Below are 26573 nucleotides of genomic sequence, written 5' to 3' on the forward strand. Positions count from 1 at the left end.
TTCAATAAAAATATGTTGAATGAAAATTTAAAATAAAAAATAAGTAAAGCACATGGAGTTTAAGGTACCTAATGTGTAAGGCATAGAATGTCTTTTTATGATCAACAGGATGGTTAACGGCTATTTGGTGTCAGACCCCAATGAGTTTTAGCACTTCTACTTACTAGCTGTGTGACTTTAGACATTATTCTAAGCCTCCCCATATGTAAAATCAAATTTATCTCATAGGATTGGAAAAAATTGAATGCACATAAAGCACTTAGGCTCACAGAAAGCACTCAAAATGTTATTATTAATATTTTTGCCCTAAAATCTCCAACAATAAACCAAATTCTGACTTGCTCTGGCTCCTTTTGGACTAGTCTAGAGGCAAAGAGTCAAACTATATGATTTCTCAAGGAATTTTTCTGCTCAGAGGCTTGAATCTGGAGACTCCAAACAATATTCGAAGACATTCTTCCTTCTTTCTGCTGCCTTCCAACCTGCAGACCTCCCACCTGTGTTAAATGAAGACTGCTTGAAGTGAGGTTACTCAGAACCCACCCGGTTCATGTTTTCTCAAGGGTAGAAGGCGGGAAGAAATCTGTTGACACAGTTATATAAAGCCTGTCATTCAGTCCCCTGCCTATTACCTCTGCAGACCGTTATGCATATTAAAGAAGGGGGGGCGGTAAATACAAAAGAAAAATAAGAGAGAGAGAGAGAACAAATCAGGATGCTTGAGGGAATACACGTGGTCGCCAATCTGTAACTGATCAGAGCAGTTACACTGAAGCAAAAAACCCAGCGCCCAACGCTAAATATATTGCAATGGAGAAACCGTCCACAATGGGGTGTCTCTGTCCTTAGCAGAGCCTTGGGGCTGCCGTTTAAGACCCTCCTGCTACTCCCACCCTTTTAGCATCTAGTAAACCACGCGCTGTAACAACGGAATCTTGTTCTGTGTATGCGTTGTGTGAGTGTGCGCTTTGCAAACCATCTGGGCCCCATCCTGCGCGGTTGGAACGAAGATCGATTCGGGACGAGTTGGGGGAGTTGGGGCTTGCCTGTGTCTCCTCCCTTTCACTGCTCCCCCTCAGCCCCCATCCCATCGTCCGCTCTGCACAAATGTTTCGCCAGTGGAGGGACGTAGGTTTTCAGCACCAGGAGGCTGTGGACCTTCTCTGGAGGCGTGCAGTGCACCCTCCGGAGGGCCAGAGCTGAGTGCAACCTGCTCGCCACGACCCTCTCCCTCCTTCCCAAATTCGCCGCCCCAGGCTGTAATATTACATGCAGCGCGCTGTACCGGTGCGGGAGTCCAGGAAGGCTGCGTGACCTTCCAGCGAACTCCACCTCGGCTGGGGGGATGGAGGCTGCCCCGGGGCCTGCAGGCTGTGTATCGATCCCCCAGCTTCAACCAACGCAAGTTCCCCCGACACAAACCCCTCCCTACCCTCTCGGCTTTCCCAGCCTTGCAGGCTTCTAACGCTATACTCGAGGCGCCCTCCCCTCTTTCCCGCAATAAAGTAAACCCGGTGGATATTCATTCTCCTCCCTAACTCGCCTCCTTCTTTCCCCCTCCCCCCTCAGCTTACTAACCCCGCGCACAGAGCTCGCCGCCGGCGGGCCCCTTCCACCCAGTGTATCATAATGCCCAACGCTCTCCTCCTCCCCCTCTCTTAATCAGAAACGTGCTCGCGGCCCCCCTCCCTCTGCGTGCATACATTAGGGTCTGCTTTGCATGCAGCGGCAGGCAGAGACCGGAGGAAGAAGGGGCGGGGGCGCTTTTGCCCGCCTCTTCCCTCCAGGCCCCGTTAGCCACCCAGCTTCAGCTTCGTTGTAACACCGCGTCGTTAGCGGAGCACGCCGTGGCCTCAGTGCCCGGGCTGGAGAAACACAACCCAACTCCCTGCAGAAGGGCACAAAAGCCAGACGAGTGCACAGTAGAGCGAGGAGGTGGCAGGAGACCTGCCACTCGTGTGTGCATTTTGGAGAGAGCTCCAGCATGAAAATGGGAGGGGCTCCTTTTTTATTTTTTAAAGTGCGTTCATTGAGGGCCTTTCTGTTTTGCATATAGTAAACTGGGCAGTGTTTCTGTTTTGCATGTAGTACAATAAGGGCTCTTTTATTCTAGAAGCGTTCAATTCGGGCTAACCCATCTTGTATCCGTGCCCTGGGGCGGAGGAGAAGGCTCACTGCTCCCCGACCCAGCCGCCGCGTTATACTGGAAGCTGCTCTCCCGGGCGGTTCGATTCCCAGCGCGTCCCGGGAACGTGTGTAATCGGCCTCTCAGTGCTCAAGGCTGCAGGCGGCCCGGCTCCCTCCGCCTCCATCTCCGCGTAGCCCTCGCCCCCTCCCCCTCTCTCCGGAACCCGCGCTCTGCTCCGGGCTCCCGGGCTTCCTTCCCCCCTCCTTTTCCCGAGCAATGCCTCTCCCGGAGGGCGGGGCATGCACTTATCCAGGTTGCGGGGCGGGCGGGCGGGCAGGAGGGGGCGGCCCGGGCCTCGGGATGGAGTTGCAGCGCCCAGGCGTCAGAGGCAGAGGCCCGTGGCCGCTATACAGATTGCGGGGCTGGCGGGCGCGGCCCGGCGCTCTGCATAGCGGCCTGTAGAGTGCAGGCGGCCAGGCAGCGCCGAGCGGGTTAGGCAGGTTCCGGGGCCCCGTGCCCCCCCCTCCGCCTCCCCGCCCCCCTGTGTTGTCGCCTCTCCCTCTCGCTGCTTCACTTCACGGGGCGAACATGGCGCACAGCTGTCGGTGGCGCTTCCCCGCCCGACCCGGGACCACCGGGGGCGGCGGCGGCGGGGGGCGCCGGGGCCTAGGGGGCGCCCCGCGGCAACGCGTCCCGGCCCTGCTGCTTCCCCCCGGGCCCCCGGTCGGCGGTGGCGGCCCCGGGGCGCCCCCCTCCCCCCCGGCTGTGGCGGCCGCGGCGGCGGCGGCGGGAAGCAGCGGGGCTGGGGTTCCAGGGGGAGCGGCCGCCGCCTCAGCAGCCTCCTCGTCGTCCGCCTCGTCTTCGTCTTCGTCATCGTCCTCAGCTTCTTCAGGGCCGGCCCTGCTCCGGGTGGGCCCGGGCTTCGACGCGGCGCTGCAGGTCTCGGCCGCCATCGGCACCAACCTGCGCCGGTTCCGGGCCGTGTTTGGGGAGAGCGGCGGGGGAGGCGGCAGCGGAGAGGTAAGGGGGCGAGGAACCCCCAGGTCCGGGGTCTCGACCCTCTGCGGAGCCCCCTCCCCTCCCCCATCCGGGATTGAGGAGCATCCCAATTCTGGGACCATCTCAGGGTCCCTCACCCGGGGCGAATGGCTCTCCCATCTTGGGACCCCCATGCAGGGCTGCAGACCCCCAGGCGCCCCCACCCCGGGGTTTGGGCCCATCTGGCTGAGGGCGTTTGCCCCCCGCTCTCCTCCCCCTGACCCTTCCCCAAATCCCTTGGCACAGACCCCCTCGCCGGGGTTTCCCATCCCGGGACTGAACCCCTCCTCCCTTTCACAGATTACCTCATCCGAGCAAGATTCCTCCCTCCCTCCCTCCTAGAGACCTGATCCCGCCACATCCCCGCCTCCCTCTCTGGGCAGATGTGTTACTCCTAGGGCAGTTTTCCTCTCGGGCATCTCTCGGGTGATGGCCTCATCCAGGACCACGTTCTCCTAGCCCTTGGGGATCGATGTCCCTTCCAGCACCTTGCTTTCGAAAACCCGATGAACCCTCGCCCCGTCCCCGGGCCAGGTCCCTATACTGCCAGCCACTCCCCCTTCCTTCACCTCCACCCTCTACCCCCACCCCAAGCAGACAGATCCTCCCCCATTCCTCCCTACCCCACCGGGGAAAATCTCTCCTCTGCACCTTTCCTGGTCTCACCTCCTTTCCCTCTGAAGATAACGGTGATTCCTCATATAGCAGTCTCTTCCCCCCGCCCCCCCACCTCGTCTTACAGGGCTACAGTTTCTAGCCTATTGGTAGCCGGGAATTACTCTACCTTCACTCCACCCTTTCCCTCCTTTAGAATGAAGGATTAGTGGCATCTTGGAGGGGAAAATAGTCCACTGTCCCCTAGGCTTAGAGAAGAGCAGCTTTCCACCACTCCCCCTGGAGAGGAGGCAGGCTTTCCCTCCAGCTCTGGGGAAGGGGGCCCCTGTGAGGGGAGGTGTTTGTGGGGGGACTGGGGCAGCATCCTCCCAGGGGAAGCAGCTGCTCTCCTACCCCACCCACTGCGCCTGAGAGCACGCAGTCTCCAACCCGAGCTCCCTCCCGCCCTTCTCTTCTCGTCATTTCATTATTGATCCACCTTTTCCTAGGCCAATCCTGGGGCTTGGAAGGGGTGGGGGAAGCCAGGTTGGGGTGAGGAGAGTAGATAAGGGACAGTTATACTTTAGTGTGGTGGCGGTGGTTGCTTTGGGATGGGAGAAAGAGGAGGACTGTGAAGCAAAGTTATTCCTTAGAAATGACTTGGGGTTCTCTCTGATTCTTATAAGGAGACCCAAGGTGGATGAAGGGTCAGAGCGTTGCCCCTTCCCCATTAGTACTGGGGCAATAACGGAGTTGCTTCTATAAACACTTTTCAGCCCCCTTCAGCAAAAAGGAAAGTTGCCCAGGGAAGGGAAGTTGAGTTCAGGTTCAGCCAGTGGCGTTGCGCATTTGTTTTCCATTGGATGCAGGAGGGGGGAGTTTGAATTGTAGAGGGGGGAGAATGGCATGGGGGATGCTAGGAGGAGGAAGAGCAGCTGCTAGGGGCTGAAGCGAAGGGGGGTAGGGGGTTGCTGCTCTGGAGTGCTCTTGATTGAAACAGAAAGGGAAAGATAACAACCAGCCGTTTCCTGCGTGCTCTGCCGTTGGTGCACACAAAATATCCTGGGCAAACCCCTTGTCCCCTATTGTGCCCCGCACCCCTTTAGATTTACGGAAAGATCCTGGGAAGAAGGGGAGGGAGGAGATCCCAAGGACCCCGGCCCCTCCTTTCGAGGAGCTGGCGTTTTTTGGTTGTTAGTCTTCCTGCCTCCTTTTTTTTAATCGTTTCTAAGGCAGCCTGATCAGGAGACTGACAACAACCCGCCTTCTGACAGAGCAAGGAGGACATGATGGGGGCGTGTTCCTTGCTATGTAGCTAGCTGCAGCGTCCCCTTTCCCTGCCTCTCTCTGCGCTATCTCCACCTCCTTTTCCCAGCCTTCAGAAGGCAGCTGCAGTCAGCAGGGTTGTTTGAGACTATTTATTGGTTGCTGTAGATTATTATTTTTTTTTGAAAGGCCAATTCTGTATTTTTTAAGCTAACAACACAGATCCCATGTAGTTGGAGAACCAAAGGCCACATACATGACAAAAAGACTGAACCGTTCAGGTTACTTGCATGGAGTTGGTGCTTAAATGTGAGTTGATTTTGCTTTTTTAAAAGATACAGCAGCAAAAAAAAAAAAAAAAAAAAATCAAAACTGACATTTCATTTACCTGCTTATTTTCAAAATTGAGACTTGCCTGGTTATATGTAGCATTTTAGCGCCGTGTGTATTTGAGTTTAATAAAGTCTCTATTAGGAGAAGTTAGTCCATTTTAAGGGGATCCTGAGAAGCATTTTCTTCTTGTTCAGTATGCTTATTTATTTTGTATTGAAGGACCAAACATTCACATTCCAAATGTTATCACATATTCAAAAGCAAAGTTTTATGCTGACAGCTTCCAATCATAGTTTTTCAAGAGACTGGTTAGAAAGAGAGCCACCTGGATTCAGGGACCTAATGTCTGGGCACCAGAATATTTTATCTGTTGGTCTTTGACAAATCACTTTTAAAGTTTTAATCAGGGGCTAAACGTTTTCTTACCTACTGGCATTATGAGATAATTGTAAACTAGTGTTTTATTTTGCTTAACACTAGTATATAGTGTAAAGCCTGTCAAGGAATTGCAGTTATTTCAAATAAGATCATACTTATAAGGGGTTTTTGTCTTTAAAACTTTTTCCTGAACAGTAGTTGCTGCTTCGTTATGAGAAGAGTAGTTGACTCCTTACATTAAACTTGAGTATTTTTTCTGACTTGGACTTGAATGAGCTCTGTTCCATGGGTAAGCTTTTTATGTGGTGTTTGAGGCAATCCAGTGTGAGTTGATGCTATGCGTTGAGTAGTGGTAAACCTCTGACCTGAAGTTTTCATTGTAAAAGCCAAGCGCATATATATATATATATTTTTTAACATAGCCTTACTAATCAATGATAAAGTTCCAAAAAGGAAGTTTAGGTTCACCCTGGGCTGACATGGAATTATAAAGATTGCTTCTCAGAACTCACTCATGGCTCTATATCAAGTCTTATCTGAATTCATGAAGAAATGGTTATATGATCCAAAATGATTCTAACCTCTTTAAACTGGTTCGCCTTCAGTGAATAATGACTATAACTTGCCTCTAACAACACCTATGTTAATACTTCTAAAACTAGGTAACAGAACTTCCAGATGACTTTGTTGTTTGAACTCCCTTAGCCATAGGAGACTTGTCCTTCACTGCTGCTGATTCCTGACTTCCTTTGTATGACAATTAGGAAGCAGAATGGAGGTTTTGTTTTATTGAGCACTGTAAGAAATCAGAGGTCCATTTTTTGTCTTTCCCCTTCCCTCTGTAGTGTCAGTATCCCATTTTTCTAAGGATTGTCCCAGGTAATGTTCATATTACTGTACTTTGCCATCTAAATAAACATAGTACAGCAGCACCCTTTCTGTTGACTGGAAGTTAGGCTGCTGTAATAATAAACTCCTGAAACAGTATATTTATCAGTAACTAGTCTTTGTTTACTAATGTCATAATCCGGTTACCTTCCCTACTACTTCACAAAATATTAAAAGCAAAATTTCCATCCTGTTCATAACATAACAAACTTTAATTAGATACAAGTTGAAACTGAGTTACAGCGTTGGTGTGTATTTGTTTTCACTTGAAATTGCAGTTTAGTTCATGTGGACTGAGACAGGCTTTTGGATTGGACCTGAAAAGATAGTATTCCTGCAGCTGAAAGGTAGTAGGAGAGTGTTTGTGTTTTTTTTTTTTTTTATGTTTATTGATCACGTATGTACCAAGAGTGGGAGCTGCTCCTTCATTGCCTTCACAGCTAATCCTAAGATTGGCAGAAGGTAAATGAAGGAGGGAACACAAGTACAGTGGAGTGCACTAAGCCTCTGAGTAGAAGTTAGTGGATGTGGGCTCTCATCTCCGTTACTGAACAGTTACGAGACCCTGGGCAAATTCACTTTTAACCTTAAATTTCTGATCTGTAAAATGAAAAGTTTGGACTAAATAGCTCATGAATCTGTTCTGTGTCAGTATTATGATTCCTTTCTATTGTATTAAATTTTGGGTCAGATCAGAATTTCTTATTCTGAGTTCATTTCAAGAGTCAGAGTCAAGTGAGACAATTTGGTAATTTTTGGTTTTTTTTTAGTCAGGGTCTCACTATGTTGCCCAGGTGTGTCCTGAACTCCTGATCCTCCTGCCTCAGCCTCCTGAGTAGCTGGGATTCTGTTTGGTAATTTTTAATATCAGATCATACCTTTGCCCGTGTAACTGGCATTATTATTAGAAGGAGAAATTTTCAACTTGGAAATTTTTCATTGTGTGAAAAAAACATAAGGACTTTGGTGAAGTTGACCAGTTTCATTTATAAGAAAAATGAGGATAAAGTTTTTACACATAGTTCTGAGAACCTACAGAATCCCAGGCATTATCTGGTGTTTAGAGGCCCTTTTGTTTGACTAAATGTGTTTTCATTGTTGTGAATGCCAGACTATCCAAAAGAGAAGTTATTTTCAGTCTAGGTGGTATATTCCTTTAGGTGTGTGAATTTTGAATTAAAAGAAAAATCCAATACATCAATGTATTTATAAACTGAAGTGATAGTACCTACTTCATAGGAAGTAGTTATTAATATGTGCTGAAATGGTTTATACTGAGCATTAGAAATTCAGTCTTTAGAACTTTTCTTCCTCTGTGACTGAAAACCAGATGACATGTCCCCATCTTTCACTTCCATTTAATTATCTTAAGGCACATACTCCTGGAGGAAATCATCATTCACACAACAGTGATCTATCATCTTATTGGAAGTTGAGAGAAACTATTCCCATCTTGACTTCTCATTTCTTTGTTCACCTTGGAGCTGTCCTTCCATAGGGCAGCTGTGCAGACTCTATACCAATTGCCTCCCTTACCCTGTGGCTAGAGGGGGTGGCAACAGTGCTTTGCTTGCTCAGAGGCATAACAGACTGCAGTGCCTCTCTCTTTTGGAAACTCGCTGTGTTTTAATTGTAGGTCTCCTAATTAAGATCTCTTTGTGCCTGCCCACATTCCACTAGTGTTGGCACAGAACTTCAGCTTCCTTCTAGCACTTAACTGAAGGCCTTCAATCGGGCCTTTTGTGAATATCTTGTCTCTTTCCATTCTTCCTCTGCCAAGGTGGAGAGCCCAATGGCATAGACCTTTGAGAAGGGGGAAGCTTTGTGACTATCACTACTTTGGGAGGAATTTATTCAAGGATTGCTGGGATGGGACCTTCCTTTGTTTGCATATGTTATTTTCAGGGATTAAGAAAGGTTAAATTACTAATGAGTCTGGCATGACATACCTACATTTTAATCAGATTCTTAACCCTGTAGGCACTAGTAGGAAAGAGGATGCCACAGAGTTCACTGTTACAAAGTATTTCCTTGGATCTTATCTAGACTGGTTTATGAAGCTTGATGAGTAAAATATTGTCATGGAGTAAATCTCAGACTTGTGATTTTTGTGGACTCCGAGGTTGTTGAAGACAAGACAATCAGATGAAATTATTGATTGCTCCTAGATTGTATCAGCTTTGAGACACAGACTGAATTAAAGTTAGCTTTGAGATCTGAATTAACTTTTGATTAGAAAGACTTTAGGAGGTTCTGGAAATTGTTGAGTTAATTAAGAATACCCTTGTAGGCTCCAGTATTTCTTGAGAAGTTCAGGAATTGTCTAGGCTTCTAGAGTATTTTCAGAATAAGATAAAATAGCTTTTCTGGAAAAAGTAGTTTGACTTTAGTTTCCAGGACCTTCGTATTCAAAATACAGTATGTTCTTTACTAGATCTACATGTGGCATGCTAGAGAAAATGCTACCTTTTATTAAGAAAAAGGAATCTTAAATCCTTTACCTGGACCCAGATGGCTTCATTGATCACATCAGTATGAGGTTACGCAGACAAAGGGCTATTTTTGTTGTTATTGTCATTTCATTGGTTGTTGAAGAAGGCCTGGAAGAAGGAAGTACAGGATCTTTTATGGCATGCATTAAATAAAGCTGGAGGCCTGCACTCTTATACCTGAGTGGGTGGTTTTATGGCCTAATTCTCTAATTGCTGGCATTTATGACAGTGTGGATGCTACTGGCCCTGTGGCTGAGGTAGATTATGCTGGGAATAGGGAGAAAAAAGGGGTCCTTTTGTTAGCCTTTTCATTTTCCCCCTCAATAAAGTCTCTGAGAAAGCCCCGAGGAAATACAGAGACACTTGGACTGAGGGAATGATTTCCCATAAAATGGTTCTTTATGTTTTTAAAATGATGAACTGCTTTTCTTGACCTATCCAAAGAAATCCATACCACCACTGTTAAATATTTCAATGAGTTTTTTACCTTGTCAGGTTACACACCAGGGGAAGCCAACCATGAGACTGTAGCTGCTGCCAGACATTTGCTTCTAAAGACTTAAGACATTTGAAAGAAGAATTTTGTTATGTGATTTGTAATTGTTGTGGATGATATAAATCCCCTTGAAGGATTAGTCTAAAACTTCTAAGAGGCCAAGCTTGGTTTAACTTTCAGATGTTGAATTGAATGTATTGCCCTAATGAGTTTTAGTTTTAAGGAAACAACAAAGATATGAGTTAGTTGGCAGTTTTCTGTGCAGTGTATGAAAATTCCCCTTCCCTTGAAATGAGTAGTTGTTTTTCTATTTGACAAATAGACTGAAGGGATTTCCCCAGATATCTTACCTTTAGTTATTGCTACAGCAGTACCCTGTGAGGTACCATTGGGTAGCATCTGTCCAGTGGCATCTATTTCAGGAGATGGAGTTTTTCCATATATAGTATTTTGTCCACTTTCTTGCATTTCTGGTTTTGTGTTTTGTTGGAATGTTTGGGTATAGATGTTTTGATGTCTTTCAGCAACAAAAGCTATGAATCTTTCTAACATACTGTTTTAGAGAGATCCACTTGTATTATCTATGCTTTGCTGAAGCATCATTGTTTCATTCTCATTTTACAGCATCAATGTAATGGTAGCTTTCTGTCTTGAATTAGGAGAGTGATATTACTTGTGAGAAGTGTTTCTAGAGAAAAGTTTTTTCTTTAGGCTCTCCTTTATACTATCTCAGTTCTAAAAACTAGGGAGAAGTTAATTGTTATCTCTAATAAATATCCTACACCTGGAGAAATATTTACACCTGCCCATATTCAACCTCTGCCCATCCATGAGGATTGACCACTTTTTAGATCAAACACAAACATTGTCCCTAGATTATTACCTTTAATTATAAGCAGTAAAACCTTGTGGATAACATCTCTTTAAGCTTAGCTAATGAGGAAATCCTTTTGTAATCTCTTTGGCTAGGATTTTTTATTTGTGCATATTTAAATGCCTTTACAGAAGAAAGGGAGAATCTCATAATCTAATCTGTACTGGTGTGAGATAGTATAGCACAGTAATTAAGAGTTGTTAAGACCATGGGCTCTGGATTTAAACTGCCTGAGTTCAAATCTAAGCTCAGCCATCTTGAAAAAGTTTTTTTTGTGTTTTGTTCAGTTTGTTTGCGACAGGGTATGCTCTGTTGCCTAGGCTGTAGTGTAATGGCACAAACATTTCATTTCAGCCTCAACCTCCAGGGCTCAAGCAATCCTCTTGTCTCAGCCTCCTAAGTAGCTGGGACTACAGGCATGCGCCACCACACTCAGCTAATTGTTTTATTTGTTGTAGAGATGGGGGTCTCACCATGTGGCCCAGGTTGGTCTTGAACTCCTGGCCTCAAGTGGTCCCCCCACCTCAGCCTCCCGAAGTGTTGGGATTACAAATGGGAGGCACTGCACCCAACCAGAAAAGTTTTTGGACCTCTCCATGCCTCCGTTTCTTCATTTGTAAGTCAGGGGTACTCATGCTTCATAGCCTTATTGTGAGGCTTAAGCGAGATCATGCATGTAATGTAAGCACTTAGCACTTTGCCTGGCACATAGGAAGCCCTAATTATTAGAACCAAGAGATTGAAAGGAAAGCAGGGTTATAATCTTTTTTTTTTCATCAAAATAACTGGTTTTTATTACATTGAGTTATACCTGTATATATATGCATACATACACCTGTTTGAGTGCTATAATCTTAGAATGTTCTTGATATTAGTTTGAGTGTCAAGTTCTTCTATGAGCTAGGTAGAACCAAATTGAAGGCCAGCCACCTATCTTGGTAACAACATTAGTGTCCAACTAAAACATATTAAGAGATAAGGCAAAAAAGAAGAAAGAGAACAAGATGGTATAAATAGGCAGCTAAGATACCAAGGAACACAGTGCCTCCATGAGTTGCTCATTATCAGGCCAAGGCAGCTATAATGGGGTTGCTACCTGTTGTCTCTATAACTAGTGTTCCTGATCTTTTTATGAGGAGAGCACTTGGTGGTTCCTTACAACAGCTCTGAGGCTCTTCAGGGTACTTAGGCTCCAGGTTCAGATCCATTAGTCTATACTTGGTGACATTTGTTCTTAAGTGTCAGCTTGAGGAGAATGAGTGCTGGTCTACGGAGATCAATGCAAGTAACCATTTAATTATAGAAGAAATGCTGAATTGTAGGTTGCAATTTCTGAGGGTTGGGACTTGAGCCGAATGGTCAAAAGCAGATTAGAGTTTAAGAGTAACTAGTTAAGAGTAGTGTGTTTAAGGAGGAAAAGTAGTTTTGGGCCGGGCGCAGTGGCTCATGCCTGTAATCCCAGCAGTTTGGGAGGCCAAGGTGGGAAGATTGCCTGAGGTCAGGAGTTGAAGACCAGCCTGGCTAACATGGTGAAACCCTGTCTCTACTAAAAATACAAAAATTAGCTGGGCGTTGTGGCCGGCACCTCTACTCCCAGCTACTTGGGAGGCTGAGGCAGGAGAATCGCTTGAACCTGGGAGGTGGAGGTTGCAGTAAGCCAAGATTGTGCCACTGCACTCTAGCCTGGGCAACAGAGCAAGATTCTGTCTCCCAAAAAAAAAAAAAAGAAAAAAAGAAAAGCACAGTTTTGCCGTACTCTCTTTAAAAAAAGATTTGCAGGCTGGGTGGGGTGGCTCAGTCCTGTAATCCCAACACTTTGGAAGGCCGAGGCAGGCAGATCACTTGAGGTCAGGAGTTTGAGACCAGCCTGGCCAACATGGTGAAACCCTGTCTCTACTTAAAATACAAAAATTAGCTAGGTATGGTGGTGTGCGCACCTGCAATCCCAGCTACTTGGAGGCTGAGGCACGAGAATCACTTGAACACAGGAGGCAGAGGTTGCAGTGAGCCAAGATCACACCACTGCATTCCAGCCTGGAGGACAGAGTGAGACTCTGTCAAAGATTTGCTAATGTACTCAATACACCATCAGAAACCATCAATACACCTCAGAAACTGAGGCACAGACAAGTAATTTTCTTTAAGTTATATGGCTAGTAAGTGGCAGAGCTAGAATTTAAATCTGAACCTACATCTGCTTGAAAGTTGATTCTTGCTCTCTACACTGTGCTATCTTTAAATCCTTTCTCTTCCCACTCCCATCCAATCAATTTCTGAGTCTTGTCCATTATATTATTGTAGTGTTTCTTTCATCTGTCCTTGCTGTTCTGTTCCTGCTGTTCTAGTTTAAATTTCCATTACTTTTGGATAGTTTATTGTGGTAATCTTCTCATTGGTCTTCCCACCTATCTTTTCACCCGGCACAGTGCTACATAATATAATGGTTTTCTTAAATACAGATCTGATTATGTCACTTTATTCCTAAAATCCTTTGGCTTCTCACTGAATATAAAATTTAAGATTCTCAGCCCTGTATGATCTTGCTAGCCTGTATTTCTAAATTTTGAACCGTGTCTCCTGAATGTACGTTGTTAACCGCTTAACCACATTGGACTACTGAACTATTAGGTATTCTCCACAGTCTGTTTATCTGCCTTTGTACCTTTGCTAAAGCCTCTCCTTTGCCTTAAAGTCTTTCCCATTTTGACCTGTCTTGGGCTTATTATTCATCTCCCATGGTTCAACTCAGATCCCCAGATCCTAACTCTTCCATGTTTTCACAGATTGTACTGCTAGTTGAAACTCAACTTCTTTCCTGTTTTCTTTTTGTGTTTTGTACATTACCCTTAAAGAATTTAACCCAGTATACCTTATGTTGTGATACTTTTGAAATGTGTCTTTGTCCCATTAGATAGTGACTCCCTTAAGACATGGGCCATTTTTTTGTTTGTTTGTTTGAGACGGAGTCTCGCTGTGTCTCCCAGGCTGGAGTGCAGTGGCGTGATCTCGGCTCACTGCAAGCTCCGCCTCCCGGGTTCACGCCATTCTCCCGCCTCAGCCTCCCAAGTAGCTGAGACTACAGGCGCCCGCCACTACGCCCGGCTAGTTTTTTGTATTTTTAGTAGAGACGGGGTTTCACCATGTTAGCCAGGATAGTCTCGATCTCCTGACCTCGTGATCCACCCGCCTCGGCCTCCCAAAGTGCTGGGATTACAGGCTTGAGCCACCGCGCCCGGCCGACATGGGCCATTTTTAAGTCATCATTTATGTTTTATGTTTTTTATAGTGGTGACTTTTTATATAGTATTTGTTGAATTGAAAATCTGATCTACATACAGCTTTTAGGAATACTTTGCTAGTACACATTACATAAACTAGGAGAACTTATGACTACGAACAGAATATTTGGACTAATCATTAAGAAATACTAATTTAAGTATGGCAAAGGAAAGCATAGTAGCCATGATGGGACATTTTTGTAAAGGTACTGATTGGGTTTTGAAAGCAATGTTAAGGTATCCTGATGGAATGGCATTATCTTTTATGTAGATAATACTTAGCACTGATCATCCCCTTACTTGAGTGTTGTTTCCATTTCTAGGTTCCTCAACTTAAAAGGGATGAGGAGACCTTGGAGACGGTTCTGAGGAGACTCAAAAGATGATTATATGATTGGAAGTCAGTCCTATGAGGAAAGGTTGAGAGAATGAAAGGTTAAGAGGCAACTTAATAACTCTTCAAAAAACATGAATGGATCCATTATTAGGAATGGTAACCAGCGGTTTCCCAGCTCCACTGACAGCAGAATAAGAGAAAATAGGTTTAAACTGAAATAAGGGGTAGTTGTGTAAAGAACTTATTGGTAATGATGGTTGTCATTATAGTCATGGTAAAAAGGTTGCCAAAATAATTTTATTATCTTCTCTGGAAGTATATTTTAAAAGTACAGTCCTGCCTATATATATATAAAATGACCTCTCAAGCTACCTTTTCCTTCTGTGAATCAGTAAATAAATTCTTATTCAGTTCCTCGAAGCAATAATTACTTTTCAGTAGGAAGCTTCCAGAGAAATTTCTTTATGAAGTAATGGTTTTTGTAGTGGCTTTATAGGAGAATAAAAATTTTGTAAGTGGAGCTAAGAGAGAAATCTTAAACATCAAGAGAAACCAAGGAAAACAGTAGGTGTGGTATCAATATAGGAAACAAATAAGTATTTGTAGCTTTTATGTCCATTTTCAGTTGTCATTTAAAGAGGTACGGTTCAGAATAGCTCTTGTTAAGGCTGTCACTGCTTGTGGATACATTATAACAAATGCTTATAAGTCATTTCCAAACTAATATAAGTTTGCTTCATGTTAGTATTATAAAAGCCTCTGACCCTTGGCTTTTGAGGCTATGTAGAGGGCTTGCATCACTCAGAATGAAACCTTTTTAGATATGTTGGGTTGCAGAAAGCATTTCCTGTACAGTCAGAATGAAAACCTGAATTGGGATTATTCATGTAGATTACCAAAAGTCTGGGCAGAGCTGATATTACCACCAGCCAGTTTTCCTACTAACTCTTAACTCCAAAACCTTCATTGGGTTATTGAAGCTTTAGGACTTTTGAATTTCCTACTGGAATTGTGTATGAGTTCCTTCTTTCAAGTGAACTGATACTAGATTTAAGATTAGTTATATATCTTAAGTATTTTTTAAGTTGCATATAATAAATAGTCTCTACTTTTAACCAGTCTCATAAAATGCCTGTAGTTCATAGGTGAAGCTGGATTGTTGCAGGAATTCTGCAATTGTTGGCAAAGTGAAGGGCAGTTTGACTCCTTAATTATAAAGTTGGATGTCATTTGAGAAACTCTGGGAATTGGAAGTAGAACAAATTCATACTTTCCCTATAACTTTTAATTGCTTGTTGTACATTCAGTAAACAAGAGATATAAAATTCAAAAAACTGCTTGTATAAATTCAGAAAATGGGATTATAAAAGCAAAGACGATTTATCTTATGATTCTTTGTTCTACTTGATAAATTCAAGTGTTGGAGTAATAAAAAATACCAGGGACTTTCTTTTTTTTAATAGGTTGATGCCACCTAATGTGGGCTTCTCAGAATGTGATGGCAAACTTCCAAATATGATGTGGTAGCCAGAAGAGACCAACTGGTTTTACAAAATATTAAGAACACAAAATTTCCCAACTCATATATTTGAATATTCCTAAAAAATAATAAGTCAAAATTGTGTTGGTGGGCTGTGCACAGTGGCTCACAAGTGTAATACCAGCACTGTGGGAGGCTGAGGTGGGAGGATTGCTTAAGGCCAAGAGTTCAAGACTAGCCTGGGCAACTTGGTGAGACCTGATCTCTACAAAATAAAAATTTAAAATTTAAAAAATTAAAAAAAAAACCGCCACGCATGGTGGCCTGTGCCTTATAGTCCCAGCTACTCGGGAAGCTGTGATGGGAGGATTGCTTGAGCCCAACGGGTTGAGGCTGCAGTGAGCCATGATCATGACACTGCACTCCAGCCTGGGCAACAGAGTGAGACTCCATCTCCAAAAAAAAAAAAAAAAAAAAAAAAAAAAAACAAGAAAATTGTATTGGCCGACTCGGAGGCTTCGGTGTTATTTTGCCAAGAAGAATGTTCACTTTTGTCATCTAATTTTACACTGCTTCTTCAGCAAACTGACTTTACGGAGAGATAACCCTGTTTACCTTTAGAAGGAAGGAAGTTGTGGATTCCTCAGTGTTACTCTCGTTACTGTTGGTCATTCAACAGCCCATCTTCCCAGAAGGAAAGCTGTAACATGACTTTTGCACCAGGATAAGAACAACAAACGGAAGAAAAAAACTGAGTTTTATAGTAGAAGTTTGTAGTTGAATGAGAATGTAGCTCAAAATGAAGTTAACCACTTAAACTTGTCATATGGGGGACCAAAATTTCTTATAATAAAAAGAACCATATCTGAAAATAAAGTTGGTGTTTGTTTAATTTTTCTAGCCTATTCAAATCAATCTGGTCATTTATGGTACTTTCCTATTAGAGAAAAATAAACCCTGTGATTGTGATGCTTAACTTAATTTTCTACAGTGAATCAGTTAAGTGAGCTTATTTTTTCTGCTTTAGCAAGGAGATACATCAGTTCAGACTTGGAACCTGAGGAGTCTGGGAATACACCTTTCTTGAGTTTTTTTAATAAAGATTCTGCAGAATAATTTGGGCCATTGCCAGGAATCAGAATAGTTTACTATCTGAAGTAGCGCATTCATTTTGCTGTTTTTTTTTTTTTTTTTTAAGACAAATAAGCTACTTTATAACTACCTCTTTTTCTGAAGCAGGATGGGTGGAGTTCACCTGTTTCATTTGCTTTGCTGTTTTCAGCATCTTTGCTGCTTGTTCTTGTTGACATGGAGTGGGGATGACGGGTAGTACCTATTTCTCTAGTTACAAAGGGAGTAGCATTTGTGTTTCGTAGGTGACAGTTGCTAGGTAGAATTGAATTAAATATTTGAAAACTGGACTTCATTCTTGTGTCGGTGAAATTTTTACCTTCTGTTGTTATTGAAGAACAGAGAATTATTGTCTTGGCGCTCTTTAATCCTAAGTGACCTTTTTGTGTTAACATTTCTCAATACAGGCAGAGATCATATTTAAACAGTTTAAATATCTTCCTATCTATTACGCATTCAAATAATCATTGTTCTCTTGATGCACCAATAACCAGAGAGAATCTGCCCTTGTTCCTACCCCTGACAATCTGTTCACAAGAGAATATGATGTCAGTTCAATAGCAGCATACATTTCTTGACTGGTGGAATTTCATTAACCATTTTGGCTTAAGAAGTTTGCCCCTTGATGTCTGTGTATTTGACTATGCTTGGGTATATTATACTTTTCTTACTGATTGAGCAGCATTATTTTTATATTCCGCTTTTGGAAATTATTTACAGGTGTCACTGCATTTTTTTTCTACTGCAAATAATGAAAAAGTACCTGCAAAGAGGCTCATCTTCCTAAAAATGGCCATCATAAATAATTGCATTACAAGTAAGAAATGAAAATTGAAAAATCTAATTCATCTTTCAAAGAACATCTTTTGTATTCTAGGCAGATGACCAGCTATTGGGGCTCTACCACTGGAGATGTCCCTTCCCTCATGGTACTTGCTATCTAATTCTTTTTTTTTTTTAAGAGACATGTTTTTGCTCTTCCACTTAGGCTGGAATGCAGTGGCACAAACACAGCTCACTGCAGCCTCAAACTCCTGGGCTCAAGGGATCCTCCTTCCTCAGCCTCCTGAGTAGCTCGGACCATAGGCTCACAACACCACGCCTGACTAATTTTTAATTTTCTTTTCTTTTCTTTTCTTTTCTTTTTTGAGACAAAGTCTTGCCCTGTCACCAGGCTGGAGTGCAGTGGCTCAATTTCGGCTCACTACAACCTCCACCTCCTGGGCTCAAGTGATTCTCGTGCCTAAGCCGCCTGAGTAGCCGGGACTACAGGCGTGTGCCACCACACCTGGCTAATTTTTTATGTTTTTAGTAGAGATAGGGTCTCACCATGTTAGCCAGGCTTGTTCTCAAACTCCTGACCTCAGGTGATCCACCCACCTTGGCCTCCCAAAGTGAATTTTTTTTTTTTTTTTGTAGAAATGGGGGTCTCACCATCTTGTGTAGCTGGTCTCAAACTCCCAGGCTCAAGTAGTCGTCCTGCCTCGACCTCTCAAAGTGCTGGGATTATCGGTGTGACCCACCATGCCTAGCCTCTCATTCTTTTAATGAGCTCGGCTTAAAATATAGCAGGAATATAAGTATTCACATTTTTAATACTTTGCAAGATACTTTGGAAATTGATAATATGAAGGTTGAAGCTCTCAGAACTAATGTTAACAGAATTGTCATTGGAAGCAATTCAGCTATTCATTTATGGATTTAGTGATTCTTGAGTCAGTTGTCTTATACCAAGAATATATTGTCTTATACCATGAATCAGGAGGGGTTTTTTTGTTTGTTTGCTTTTTGTTTTTTTAAGAGATGAAGTCTCACTATGTTACCTGCGCTGGAGGGCAGTAGCTGTTCCCAGGCATAATCATCATGTATTAAAGCCTTGAACTCCTGGGCTTAAGCGATTCTACTCCTTCAGCCTCCCAAGTAGCTGAGACTACAGGTGCACACAACTATGTCTGGCTCTGAATCAGGAGATTTTAAATTTTCTCTTTCTCTTTCTTTTTTTTTTTTTTTTTTTTTTGAGACGGAGTCTCGCTCTGTCGCCCAGGCCGGAGTGCAGTGGCCAGATCTCAGCTCACTGCAAGCTCCACCTCCCAGGTTCAAGCGATTCTCCTGCCTCAGCCTCCCGAGTAGCCAGGACTACAGGCGCCCACCACCGTGCCCGGCTAGTTTTTTGTATTTTTCAGTAGAGATGGGGTTTCACCATGTTAGCCAGGATGGTCTCGATCTCCTGACCTCGTGATCCTCCCGTCTCGGCCTCCCAAAGTGCAGGGATTACAGGCTTGAGCCACCACGCCCGGCCTAAATTTTCTCAAAGTATGTAATAGCTTTTTCAGCCAGGCATGGTGGCTCATGCCTGTAATGCCAACACTTTGGGAGGCCGAAGAGGAAGGACTGCATGAGCTCAGGAGTTAAAGACAGTCTGAACAACATAGTGAGACCCCTTCTCTATAAGAGAATAAGAATAACCAGGCACTGTGGTGAGCACTGCAGTCCCAACTCCTCTGGAGGCTGAGATGGAAGGATCACTTAAGCCCAGGAATTGGAGGCTGCAGTGAGGTATGATCATACCACTGCACTCCAGCCTGGGCGACAGAATAAGATGCTGTCTCAAAAAACAAAACAACTTTTTTCCCTCCTGTTAAAATGGAATTTAGATGTGACTACATACTCTGCTGCCTTCTACAATCAAAGAAATGCCCCCTTCTTTTTTTTTCTTTTTTTGAGATGGAGTCTCACTGTGTCGCCCAGGCTGGAGTCCAGTGGCCCCATCTCGGCTCCCTGCAACCTCCGCCTCGTGGGTTCAAGTGATTCTTCTGCCTCAGCCTCCTGAATAGCTGGGATTACAGGCGCCCGCCACCACGCCCTGCTAATTTTTGTATTTTTAGTAGAGATGGGGTTTCCCCATATTGGCCAGGCTGGTCTCGAACTCCTGACCTCGTAATCTGCCCACCTCGGCCTCCCAAAGTGCTGGGATTACAGGTGTGAGCCACTGTGCCTGGCTGAAGTGCCCCCTTCTATCTAAGGCCAACCTCTCCATTTGAGCTTTACATTCCATCCTCTCTCATCTAGTCAGGGTTATACCTGCAGTTATCTCATCTCTCCTGCTGTGTAGGCAATTTCTCTCTCACAACTAGATTGGTCCCATCACCATATAAAACTATCTGCTTTAATATAATCCTTCTTTAAAAAAACGCTTGACCCCACGTCCACCTCTAGCTACTACCTGATTCTTTTCTCCCTTTTCACAACAAAACTCCTTGAATGTGCTGTATATAATTGCTGTTTCTACTTTCTCACCTTTCATTCTCTCCCCAACTACTCCAGTTGGGCTTTTATCCCCATGATGCCTCTGAAGTAGCTCTTATCAAGGTCCTCAAGGAGCTCTATTTTACCAGATTGAATAGATAATTCTCAGTCTTCATCTTGTTAAACCCTTTGGCAGCATTTGAACCAGCTGACCACTCCCTTCTTGGATTTTTTTTTTTAACATTGTACTCACCTGTTTTTCTTCTTAACTCATTGGCTGTTAATTTTCAGCATTCTGTATGGCTTCCCTCCTCTGCTTAACTCTCCTGAATGTCTTAGGTTCCCAGGAGTCTACTTTTCACCGCCTTCTCTGTCTACACACTCTTCCTAGGTCATCTCATCCAGGCCTCATCTATACGCTGAGAACTAAGAAACCTTTTTCTCTAACACTAATGACTTCTCAGAGTTCCAGGCTTGTATAGCTTGCTGCCTGTTTGATATTTCCATTTGGCTAATATTTACTGTGTGTTTATTGTGGGCCAGGCAATATTCTGAGCACTTCACATGAATTATCTCACCTAACTTTCATGACCGTTGTCTGAAGTATCACTACTATTCCCATTTCATAGGCAAGGAAACACGTATACATTGAAGCACTTGGATGCCTAATAGGTATCTCATACTTACCATATCTAAAAAGTCTTGACTTTCTCCCTCAAGCCTTTTCCATTCCCAGTCTCTTCGTTTCTTAATTATTCCACCAAAAATCCAGTTGCTCAGGCCTAAGATGTAAGAGTTATCGTCAGTTTCTCTGTTTTATTCACATCCCACATCTATCCTATCAGCGAATTCTGTCTGCATTACATCCAAAATCAGCCCTAAATTCAACTACCTCTCAACAACTTCACTACCAAAACCTGAGAGTCTCCCATTATAGTCTCTTGGTTGGACTTGCTTGTGTTATTGCCTCACTAAAGTTTGTTCCTCACATAGCAATAGTAAACTCCGGTATCAAATCCTGTTCCTTCACTTTAAACCCCTCTGTGTCTCCCCACACTGCTAGGGTAAATCCAGATTCCTTACTATGGCCAACAAAGCCACACGTAATCTGGCCTCTGGTCAAGCCTACTTCTCGAGCACTGTCTCTTCTCATTCTCATCCATTCTGCTGTGCAGCCACACTAGCCTTTTTCTGTCTGTCAGGCATGCTGTGCCTGTTGCTGTCTTGGGGCCTTTGCACTTGCTCTCAGGCTAGAACACTACTCCACCAAGGTCTTTATATGTCTGACTTTTTCTCATTTAGGTCTAACCAGGTTTGGCAAGTTTTTTTCTGCAAAGGGCCAGATGGCCTCTGTTGAAACTACTCGACTCTTGTTGTTGTAGTGCAAAAGCAACCATAGGCAATACAGATGCTCCCCAACTTACGATGGGGCTACATCCTGAAAAACCCATAAATCAAAATTGTCATAAGCCAAAGATACATTTAATACACTTATAAGCTCATCGTAAAGTCAAAAATTGTAAGTCAAACCATTGTAAGTCAGGACCGTCTGTCCATCAACAATTGAACCTGGCCATGTTCCAATACAATTTGATTTATGAACACTGAAATTTGAATTTCATATAGTTTTCATATACACAAAATATTCTTTTGACTTTAAAAAAATGGCTAAAAGTTTTTTAAAATTTTAATTTGCAGAACAAACAACAGGTGGTGGGCCAAATTTGGCCTGTGGCTCATGGATTTCCAGTCTTTGGTAAACTATTACCTTAGAGAAGCCTTTCCTGACCACCCTAGTGAACATAACCCCACAGCTAACCCCTCCCCACCCCCTACTCCTGTCAATTCTTATTGTCCTAATGTCTTTTTTCTTCTTAGAGATGGGGTTTCACCCCGTCACCCAGGTTGGAGTGCAGTGGCTCAGTCAGTTCACTGCAGCCTCAAACTCTTGGGCTCACGTGAACCTCCTGCCTCAGCCTACCTGGTAGCTAGGATTACAGGCGAGAGCCACCATGCCCAGCCCCTAGTATCTTTTATTTATTTGTTATATGTTTATTTTCTGTCTCTCCATTAGATTGTAGCTTCATGGGGCAGGAATTTTGTTCTTTACATGTATCTTGAGAGTCAGACAGTACCTGGCAATACTCAGTAAATACTTATTGAATGATTGAATGACAGTCATATTTGAATTATGCCTGTAGCCTGCTATCTGGTCCCCCTTTTTTAAGTCTTTCTTACTCTAGTTCATTATATATACCATTTCCAGAATAAACTTTACAGTTAATGCCTTCTCTACATTTGAGAACCAATGGTAGCAGTTTGTGTTCATTGCATTCGCTTTGACCCTACCATATTAGAATTAACAAGGTTCTGATATTTCATTTGTCTTCTATCTTGGCCCTACTGTGGCTACCCCTTTTCAGCCTAATCAGTTTTTACCAATCCTCCAATCCTTGCATCTGATTTTCTTCCCACCTCCCCATCCCTTATTATTATTATTTTTTTTTCTTTTTTTTTTTTTGAGACAGGGTCTCGCTCTGTTATCCAGGCTGGAGTTTAGTGGCGCAGTCATGGCTCACTGCAACCTTGACCTCCTGGGCTCTGGTGATCCTCCCATCTCAGCCTTCCGAGTAGCTGAGACTATAGGCACAAGCCACCACACCCAGCTAATTTTTGTATTTTTTGTAGAGATGGGGTTTTACATTGTTGCCCAGGCTGGTCTTGAACTGCTGGCTTAAGCAAGCTGCCTGCCTCAGCTTCCCAAAGTGCTGGGATTATAGGCATGAGCCAGTGTGCCCAGCCCTGGCTACATTTTTAATACATTTTTAATTATTTTGTAGACATGTCATCTCCCTGTGTTGCCAGGCTGATCTCAAACTCCTGGAATATCCCACTGCCTCAGGCTCCCAAAGTGCTAGGATTATAGATGTGAGCCACTGCACCTGGCCTCTCCCTATTACTGTTAATCAGCCATTGCTCATTACCTTCATGATCTATTTCCTTTAGAGCTGCATTCTTTAAAACTTTTAGGGCCATGCATGGTGGCTAATGCCTGTAATCCTAGCACTTTGGGAGGATTGCTTGAGCTCAGGAGTTTCAGACCAGCCTGCGCAACACAGTGAGACCTCGTCTCTACTAAAAATAAAAAAAAAAAGAACTTTTTTTTTTGAGACAGAGTCTTGCACTGTCCCCTGGGCTGGAGTGCAATGGCGTGACCTCGGTTCACTGCAACCTCTGCCTCCTGGGCTTAAGCGATTCTCTTGCCTCAGCCTCCCAAGTAGCTGGAATTACAAGCACCCGCCACCATGCCCAGCTAATTTTTTGTGTTTTTAGTAGAGACAGGGTTTCACTATGTTGGCCAGGCTGGTCTCAATCTCCTGACCTCACGATCCGCCCGCCTTGGCCTCCCAGAGTGCTGGGATTACAGATGTGAGCCGCCATGCCCGGCATGCCTGTATGTTTCTGAGTATATAGGTATTCCTCAGAGCTCTGCCATCTACCCTCCTTTTCTCTCAGTACTATATTCTTTCCCTGGGTGATTGAATTCATACACAGTTTCAGCATTCATATATTCATTGAGTCAGATGTGTTTTCTTCAGATCATTATACCCTTTAGACAACGTGGATAAACATTTCAAATTCAGATGTCTAAAATGATCTCTCTTCCCACTCCTTTAAACCTGTCTCCTTTCTGTGTTCCCAGTCTTGGTAAATACCACCATAAACCTAATCAACCTAAGCCAGACATCCACAAGTGTTTTATTGATTCTTTGCACTCCCTTAAACCTTTATATCAGTCTTGTCCATTTTGCTTCCTATTGTCTATAGGATCTGTCCTTTTCCCCTCAATCCCTGTGGCCACTACCGTCATTTTATAACTGTTCTTCCTGCCTCTACTTCTCCACTGCTGCCATTTTTGGCAGCAAAAATCCAAATTTAATCATGCTTCTCTCCTACCTGAGTTACTAATAGGCTGTAGCCTTCAGGATGAGGTCTACACTTCCTCAAAGATAAACTTCAAACTCATGAAGGCATATAAGACCTTTCATGATACACCTCCTGCCTTTTATTTTTATTTTATTTATTTTTTTTTTTTTGAGACAGTCTCTCTGTGTCACCCAGGCTGGAGTGCAGTGGCACGATCTTGGCTCACTGCAGCCTCTGCCTCCTGGGTTCAAGCGATTCTCTGCCTCAGCCTCCTGAGTGGCTGGGACTATAGGTGCCCACCACCATGCCCAACTAATTTTTTTTTGTATTTTTTTAGTAGAGACAGGGTTTCACCATGTTGGCCAGGCTGGTCTCAAACTCTTAACCTCATGATCCGCCCACCTTGGCCTCCCAAAGTGGTGGGATTACAGGCGTGAGCACCACGCCTGGCTGCCTTTTTTTCCCCTCAATATCTTCTGCCCCTTTCCCATATCAGCTAAGGCCTCAGTCATATGGAACTGTTTTTAATTTCACTCCATACCACATTCTTTTGTGCCTCTGTGCCTTTGTATGTGTTATTCTCTCTGCTTGCAGTACACTCCTCCCCCACCCCCTACCAGCTTTATCATCCTTCGAAAAAAATTAAGTTTTCATCCTCTCTGCAATGGCTTTCCCGATCCTTTCTCCCTGACTGGGTTAATTGTCTTTCTGCTGTGCTCCTCTAACAGTGTCTTCCTCTAGCATAGCAGGCAACATACTATATTTCATTAATTTACTCATCTGTTTTTAAGACTAGCAGGTCCTTAAAGATAGAAGCTGTCCTTTATCTCTGTTTTCATACCGTAGCCTAGTAATGGCCGATATATATTTTAATGAATGAGTGAGTGAATGAATGAATTGGTACAGTCTGTCCTCCCAACCTGAGGGCATTCTCCTTATGCATTTTTTTTAGATGCTTTAAAATTTATTTTATTTGGTTTTATTTTTGAGATAGAGTCTCACTCTGTCACCTAGCCTGGAGTGCAGTGTCTCCATCACAGTTCACTGTAACCTGTATCTTCTGGACTTAAGTAATTCTCCCACCTCAACCTCCCAAGTAGCTGGGACTACAGGCATCCACCACCACACCCAGTTAATTTTTTCAATTTTTTGTAGAGAGAGGGTTTCACTATGTTGGTCTAGAACTAGGCTGGTCTAGAACTCCCGGGCTCAAGCCATCCTCCCTCCTCCACCTCCCATTGTTATGATTTCAGGTGTGAGCCACTTCGTCCTTTCCCTATGCATTCTTAAAAGTAAGAATCATATTATGTAATTCTTTGAAGTCCTTCAGTAATTGCTACTATAGTACTATTACCACAGTAGGTATTTAATGTTTTTAAAATGAGTTTATTGAATTTCTTTTATTTTCATTTTACAAACATTTATTGGGTGCCAAATTTGTGCTAGATACTAGCAATACAAAAATGAATAGGGAAACTGTTTCTATCCTCAGAGTACACACTCTAAAGAAGACAAATGTGTGAACACATTTTTAAAAATTCCTTCTGCTAATGCTAGTAATTATGTGAGCATGTCTTTAAAGTGCGACATTAAGACTTTGGTATTGGCCGGGCGTGGTGGCTCAAGCCTGTAATCCCAGCACTTTGGGAGGCCGAGACGGGCGGATCATGAGGTCAGGAGATCGAGACCATCCTGGCTAACACAGTGAAACCCCGTCTCTACTAAAAAATACAAAAAACTAGCCGGGCGAGGTGGCGGGCGCCTGTAGTCCCAGCTACTCGGGAGGCTGAGACAGGAGAATGGCGTAAACCCGGGAGGCGGAGCTTGCAGTGAGCCGAGATCGCGCCACTGCACTCCAGCCTGGGTGACAGAGCCAGACTCCGTCTCAAAAAAAAAAAAAAAAAAAAAAAAAAAGACTTTGGTATTTTAAAGCTTGTAGCAGTAGCCACAAGGGGAAATGTGCAAGCTGAAGTTATAGCTACCTGGAATAAATTCCCAAAGGGGAAGTGATACTCTTTTTAAACTTGTCGCTGCCAAGATGCACAATTTGCCTCCTGGATATTTCTTCAACTTTAGTTGTTTAGTTGTAATTTTCTTAGTTCTCCTGTGGGCTCCTCATTTGATTGAATGATATATAATGATAGCAAAAACTAGAAGCCTTCAAAACAAAGTATTTCAAAAAACAAGTGCATCAGGAGTGATTTTGATACTGTCTATGGTATTTATGTTATTTTCAATTGGTTCATTGAAATTAATTTTGTAATTGAAGGAATTTGATTTTTCAAACTTTTTTTCTTTTTTTTTCTTTGAGACAGTCTTGCTCTGTTACCCAGGCTGGAGTGCAGTGCACGATCTCAGCTCACTGCAGCCTCTGCCCCCTGGGTTCAAGTGATTCTTGTGCATCAGCCACCCAAGAAGCTGGGATTAAAGGCATGCACCACTACGCCCACCAAATTTTTTATTTCAGTAGAGACAGGGTTTCACCATGTTGGCCAGGCTGATCCTGAACTCTGGCCTCAAGTGATCCATCCACCTCAGCCTCCCAAAGTACTGCGATTACAGGTGTGAGCCACCATGCTAGGCCCTGATTTTTCGTAAGACTAAAAATTTTGGAGACAGAAGAATGCTAAGATACAGCTGCTAAAGGGCATGTTTGAGATGCCTACCACTTAATTAAGTGCTGTGAA

The 26573-nt window shown here is 43.7% G+C and overlaps 1 protein-coding gene across 5 annotated transcripts in view; it reads left to right on the forward strand.

Moving 5' to 3' along the window:
* Nucleotides 1–2716: 2716 nt before the first annotated feature.
* Nucleotides 2717–26573, forward strand: part of KMT2A (lysine methyltransferase 2A) — a 93177-nt gene continuing 69320 nt past the window's right edge. For 2 of the 5 annotated variants that reach the window (XM_050758354.1, XM_050758355.1), the window contains exon 1: nt 2717–3148. In XM_050758354.1, coding sequence (XP_050614311.1) covers nt 2717–3148 — 432 coding nt within the window. Of the gene's footprint in view, nt 3149–5236; nt 5336–26573 lie in introns of all 5 variants that reach the window. The other 3 variants (XM_050758352.1, XM_050758357.1, XM_050758356.1) reach the window with 3 other exon arrangements.

This window comes from Macaca thibetana, chromosome 14 (assembly GCF_024542745.1).
Source record: "Macaca thibetana thibetana isolate TM-01 chromosome 14, ASM2454274v1, whole genome shotgun sequence".
NCBI lineage: Eukaryota > Metazoa > Chordata > Mammalia > Primates > Cercopithecidae > Macaca > Macaca thibetana.